The sequence below is a fragment of the Cebus imitator genome, unplaced genomic scaffold (assembly GCF_001604975.1).
Source record: "Cebus imitator isolate Cc_AM_T3 unplaced genomic scaffold, Cebus_imitator-1.0 Scaffold654, whole genome shotgun sequence".
NCBI lineage: Eukaryota > Metazoa > Chordata > Mammalia > Primates > Cebidae > Cebus > Cebus imitator.
In genome coordinates this window covers 138,099-144,753 of record NW_016107969.1, presented here as the reverse complement: position 1 = coordinate 144,753, position 6,655 = coordinate 138,099, and the positions used below count along the sequence as shown (strand labels likewise).

Genomic DNA, 6,655 nt, shown 5'->3' with positions numbered 1-6,655 from the left:
TGACCAGGATGGTCTCGATCTCTTGACCTCGTGATCCACCCGCCTCGGCCTCCCACAGTGCTGGGATTACAGGCGTGAGCCACCACGCCCGGCCTAGTGAAATCCCGTCTTTAAAAAAAAAATTTTTTTAATAAAAATAAATAAATGTAAAACAGGAACAATTTGCTGTTAAGAAAAAGTCAGGAAAAAAAAAAAACCATGAACAATTAATGTCTCATGAGCCAGGTTTTGGCTCTTACTACAAGACGCCATTCGGCCATAATTTTCCCAAATGCATGAGCTACTCCAAAGGCGTACTTAGAGTCAGTATAGATGATTCCCTGTGGATTCTGTAAGCACTCTAAGGCTTGGCTAAGCGCAAATAGTTCACAAGCTTGTGCAGACCAACTATTAGGTAGTCTTCCTGATTCTATTTCTTCAAGGGTTTCTCCATCAATTCTTGCATAACCATTGTGACTATTTCCCTTGACTACCTTCAAGGAGCCATCTATAAGTGTTACCTTCTTCTGAAGGAGGTCTCCACTAAATCTGGCCACACTTTTGTATCATAGTCAATTAAATCAAGACATAAGTGTTCCCTTTTTAAAAGTAGATTTCCTGTTAAAAAAAACCTGCTCGGTTGAGGGAGTGACTCCGTCACTTAATGCTTGATGGGTTGATATACTCACTGCATTTGAAACAATTACCTCAAGAATGAATTTTCTGACGTTCTTCAACGAGTGACCCTGGAATGAAGACCTTGCCACACTTATGACATTTGTAAGATTTCTGTCCTGTATGGATTCTCTGATGTCTAATGACTTGTGAACGTGAAATACCCGCTTTGCCACAATCATCACACTAGTAAGGTTTCCCGCCTGTAGGAATTCTCCTGTTTTATATAAGGTGAAGCCTGACTGACGACTTTGCCACAACCATAACATTTGTAAGATTTCTTTCCAGTATGAGTTTGCCATGGAATTTCAAGGTTTGAACGATGTCTGAAAAGTGTGTCACATTTATTACACTTGTAGGATCTCTCATTATGGACCTCCAATGATTTGCAATGGTTGCAGCATTACTGAAGCCTGTGTGACAATCATTACATTCGTAAAGCTTCCCCATGCCATGGAATGCTGGATGGTGAATAAATGCTGACTGTGCACTAAAGGCTTTGCCACACTCCTTCCACCTGTAAGGTTTCTCTCCAGTGTCAATTCTAGCATGTTGTTCCAAGTGTGAATCACACCGAGAGCCTTGTCACAAACCTTACATTTGTATGGTCTCTCCAGCATGAATTCTCTTATGTCGTTCAAGGTGTGATTTAGGACTGAAGATTTTGTCATATTCTTAGCATTAATAAACCTCTCTCCAGTATGAAGTCTATGATGATGTGCAAGTTTTGATTTTTGATTAAAATCTGGCCATAGTCATTACACTTATATGTTTCTCTCCAGTAAGAAATCACTAATGTGGAAGGTTTGCTTTTCAACTAAAAACATTGCCACATTCATTACACTTCTATGGTCTCCCTCCAGTATGAAGTATATGATGACATGAAAGGTTTGATTTTTCATTAAAAAGCATGCCACATTGATTTAACTTCTAAGGTTTCTCTCCAGTATGAACCCTACGATGGAATACAAGTGATGACATCCGACTGAAGGTCCTGCCATGCTCATTATATTTGTAAGGTTTCTCTCTAGTGTGAACTCTAGTATGTTGTGCCAGGTACGAACCACGCCTGAAAGCCTTGTCACAAACCTTACATTTGTATGGTTTCTCTCCAGTATGAATTCTTTTATGAATTTCAAGGTCTTGTTTCCACCTGAAAATTTTGTCACATTCTTCACATTTGTAAGGTTTCTCTCCAGTATGAACTCTATGATGACATGCAAGGGTTGATTTTTGACGAAAAAACTTGCCACATTCATTACACTTGTAAGGTTTCTCTCCAGTGTGAGTTCTAGTATGTTGTGTCAGGTGTGAAGGAAACCTGAAAGCCTTGTCACAAACCTTACATTTGCATCGTTTCTCTCCATGAATTTCCTTATGTCTTTTAAATTCTAATTTCCGAGTAAAACCTTTGTCACATTTTTCACATTTGTAAGGTTTCTCTCCAGTATGAAATCTACGATGCCATGCAAGGATTGATGGGTGTTTAAAAATCTTGCCACATTCATTACACTTGTAAGATTTCGTTCCTATATGTATTGCCTTATGAATTACAAGGGCTGAATTTTGACCAAAGGTCCTGCCACACTCATTACACTTGGAAGGTTTCTCTACAATATGAAGTCTACAATGGCGTGCAAGGATTGACTGCCGACTGAAGTTCATGCCACACTCATTACACTTGTAAGGTTTCTCACCAGTGTGACATCTACGATGGTGTTCAAGGTATCGCTTCTGATTAAAGACTTTTCCACATACATCACATGAATATTGTTTCTCTCCTAAATGGATTATCTCATGTTTCCTTAAGAGTGAGCTACAATTAAACGCTTTGCCACTCTCACTATATTGGAAAAATTTTTCTGTCATGCGTACATCCTGTTGATGTGTAAGTAATGAAGAATGGAGGAAATTATTTTCATAGTTATTAGAAATACAGGTTTCCGGCCTACAAGAAATTCTTTGGGATGTTGAAACTGAGGAAGCATCATTGGTAGACTTCTCTACTTGATTACCAATTTTCCCTTCAGTCTGAAATATGCGCAGTTCAGGCAGATGTGAATGAAAGCTTAATCCAAGCTGATCTTTAATAGGCTTGTTTCCAGCATGCCTTTGATCGTATTGCTCTGTACTACTAGTCAACTTTCTTATTTTTGTCATGGGAGTTTCATGGCTGTTTCTTTCCTCTTCTTCCCACTGAAACTCCAAGTCATGAATATCTTTCTCAATTTCCTGGAAGCAGAAGACTCCAATGTGATGACTTTCATGCGTTTCCAATGTCCCTGTGTGGAACATTTCTGTATTGCCCTGTGCTGTTAATGAGAACTTCTTCATCATGCATTTGGAAGAGATATCTACAAAATATAAACACCAATAGGTTTGCAATTGAGTACAGATGGTAAATAATACTGAAATGTGTAAATATGACACAGAAAAGTTTCCCAAACATGATCTTCAAAGTTTAGGAACACAAAAGGAGTGAGATTCTTTACTTTTTTTTTTTTTTTTTTGAGACAGAGTTTCGCTCTTGTTACCCAGGCTGGAGTGCAATGGCGCGATCTCGGCTCACTGCAACCTCCGCCTCCTGGGTTCAGGCAATTCTCCTGCCTCAGCCTCCTGAGTAGCTGGGATTACAGGCACGCGCCACCATGCCCAGCTAATTTTTTGTATTTTTAGTAGAGACGGGGTTTCACCATGTTGACCAGGATGGTCTCGATCTCTTGACCTCGTGATCCACCCGCCTCGGCCTCCCAAAGTGCTGGGATTACAGGCTTGAGCCACCGCGCCCGGCCAAGATTCTTCACTAAATAAAAGTCGATTATATGTACTTCAAGTCATTTCCACAGAAGCCTATTTCCGATATCAGGACCACACAGAGACAGGGCACAAACATCTGTAAGCCTCAAGTAAGCAGTATTTTCCCATTGTGACCCTAAAGTGTATAACTGTTAGCAAAAAACATATCATTGTCACCTCAATAAATTGAAAAATTTATATTCTTCGTATTTACAGCATATTTACCATATACAAATAAATGCTCAAGAACCATATAGTATACTGTATTGATAAATAATCCTCAACAAGCTCATGTAAGCATAACCAAAATCAATGGAAATTTTGTATTGTGAAACAAGCATAGCACTGAGAAGTGATGAAATGATTACAAAAATTGGCCAGGCCTGGTGGCCCATGCCTGTAGTCACAGCTACTCAAGAGGCTGACGCACAAGAATCACTTGAATCTGGAAGGCAGAGGTTTCAGTGAACCGAGATTGCACCACTGCACTTCATCCTGGGTGACAAAGTGAGACTCCATTTCTTTTATTTATTTATTTATTTATTTATTTATTTATTTTGAGAAGGAGTCTCACTCTGTCGCCCAGGCTGGAGTGCAATGGCGTGATCTCGGCTCACTGCAACATCTGCCTCCCAGTTTCAAGCGATTTTCCTGCCTCAGCCTCCTGGGTAGCTGGGATTACAGGCACCCACCACCACACCCGGCTAATTTTTGTATTTTTAGTAGAGACAAAGTTTCAGTATCTTGGCCAGGCTGGTCTCAAATGCCTGACCTCATGATCCCGCCACCTCGGCCTCCCAAAGTGCTGGGATTACAGGCATGAGACACCACACTGGCTGAGACTTCATCTCAAAAAAAAGAAAAGGAAAAGAAAATATTAATACAATATTTTTCTAAATAAATGTTATAAAATTACATATATCCAGGGAGAACAGGTATTTTGTGACTTTTACCAAAAAAAAGTTTATATTTTTAATTTTTTGAGGCAGTCTCGCTCTGTCCCCCACGCTGGAGTGCAATGACGACACCCCTACTTACTGCAACCTCCACCTCCTGGGTTCAAACGATTCTTCTGCCTCAGCCTCCTGAATAGCTGGAATTACAGGCATGCATCACCATACGTGGCTAATTTTTGTATTATTAGAGGTAAGGTTGGTCTCAAACTCCTGACCTCAAGTGATCCACCTGCCTCAGCCTCCCAAAGTCTTGGGATTTCAGTCATAAGGCCCTGTGCCCACAGGCACTTTGTAACATTACTGAGAGGAGTGTGTCAGTTATATTGCAGGCCTCATACCAAAAAGCCGTATGTAAAATCATAAAAATTAGTTGGTCAGGCGTGGTGGCTCACGCCTGTTATTCCAGCACTTTGGGAGGCCAAGGCAGATGGATCATGATGTTGGGAGTTCAAGACCAGCCTGGCCAACTAAGCAAAACCCTGTCTCTATTAAAAATACAAAATTTAGCCGGGTATAGTGGCACGCACCTTTAGACCCAGCTATTCAGGAGTCTGAGGCAGGAGAACTGCTTGAACCCAGGAGGCAACGGTGGCAGTAAGCCAAGACCACACCATTGCAATCCAGCCTGAGTGACAGAGTGACACTCCGTCTCAAAAAAAAAAACAAAAATTGATTTTGGGCCAGGTGCGGTGGCTCAGGCCTGTAATCCCAGCACTTTGGGAGTCTGAGGTGGGTGGATCACAAGGTCAGACTTCAAGACCAGTCTGGCCAAGATGGTGAAACCCTGTCTCCACTAACAATACAAAAAGTAGCCAGTGTGGTAGTGGGTGCCTATAATCCCAGTGACTCAAGAGGCTGAGACACAGAACTGCTTGAACCTGGGAGAAACAGGCTGCAGTGAGCTGAGATCGTGCCACTGAACTCCATCCTGGGTGACAGAGCAAGACTCTGTCTCAAAAAAAATAAAAAATTAATTAATATTGTAACCAATGACAAAACCAGCAAGCAAACAGTAGTACATTTATACAGCCTACAGAATTGTAAACAATTCCGTCTTAAGAAAAAAGCCACAACTTCTACTTACCACCTGCACACAATGTAAAAAGTGAAATAAATGGTAAGATCACTACCTTCTGAATGAACCCCAGCACACCACTGAAGAGACACATTATAAACAAACTATCGAAAATCAAAAACTCAATATTATTTTGAAATAAAAACACTCAATACACACAGAATACAAGAAACCTCAACACAATAAAGACCATTTAGGAGAAGCCCACAATTACCATCACAGTGGATGGTGAAAGCCTGAAATCTTTTCCTCTAAGATCAGGAAAGAGACTAAGAAACCTGCTTTTGCTATTTCTATTCAGCATGTTACTGGAATCCTGACTGAAGAAATTAGACACAAGAAAAAGAAAGAAATGCCAAGCAGTGGGGAAAAAAAGTAAAATGCTCTGTGTTCACAGAAAACATCATCTGATATGAGGAAATCACTAAAGATTCCATGGAAGACTGGGCACGGTGCCTCATGCCTGTAATCCCAGCACTGTGGGAGGGTGAGGTGGGAGTTTGCAGTTCGAGGCCAGCCTGACCAATATGGTAAAACCCTGTCTCTACTAAAAATACAAAAATTAGGGGGACATAATCCCAGCTACTCAGAAGGCTGAGGCAGGAGAATCACTTGAACCTGGGAGGCGGAGTTTGCAGTGACTCAAGGTTGCGCTACTGGACTCCAGCCTGGGCGACAGAGCTACACTCCATCTCAAAAATAAAAAAAAAAAAAGAAAGATTCCATGAAAAAACTGTGGAAATTATATATTTCATCAGGGATTAATATTTAGAAAATACAAGGAATTTTTACAAGTTGGCAACAAAAATCAAAAAACACAATTAGAAAATGAGTCTCGGAACTGAATACATATTTCTGCAGAAACGACAGATGAATCACCAATAAGCATACAATAAATAAGCACACACACACACAAAAAAAAGTAGCATGCAGGAAAAAACAATAACTACAATGAAACATCATCTCAAGTGCATTAAAAGATTTAGCATCCATAAGAACAGACAATAAGTGTTGGTAAAAATGCAGACACGGCCAGGAGTAGAGACTCACTTTGGGAGGCTGAGACGGGTGGATCATCTCAGGTCAGGAGTTCGAGGCCAGCCTGACCAACATGGAGACGCCCCATCTCTATTAAAAATACAAAATTAGGGGCCGGGCGCGGTGGCTCACGCCT

General features: G+C 40.9%; 2 protein-coding genes across 2 annotated transcripts in view; both read right to left on the bottom strand.

The window, feature by feature from the left end:
- The window catches only part of LOC119469431 (zinc finger protein 160-like), a 609,418-nt gene extending 606,048 nt beyond the window's left edge, over positions 1–3,370 (bottom strand). Inside the window, exon 1 of the mRNA XM_037734682.1 lies at positions 3,348–3,370. The gene's annotated coding sequence lies outside the window, so the exon portion shown is untranslated. The remainder of the gene's footprint in view (positions 1–3,347) is intronic.
- Positions 1,193–6,655, bottom strand: part of LOC108295652 (zinc finger protein 888-like) — a 37,584-nt gene continuing 32,121 nt past the window's right edge. The window contains exon 4 of the mRNA XM_017517947.2: positions 1,193–3,008. Coding sequence (XP_017373436.1) covers positions 1,585–3,008 — 1,424 coding nt within the window. The 3' untranslated portion in view covers positions 1,193–1,584. The remainder of the gene's footprint in view (positions 3,009–6,655) is intronic.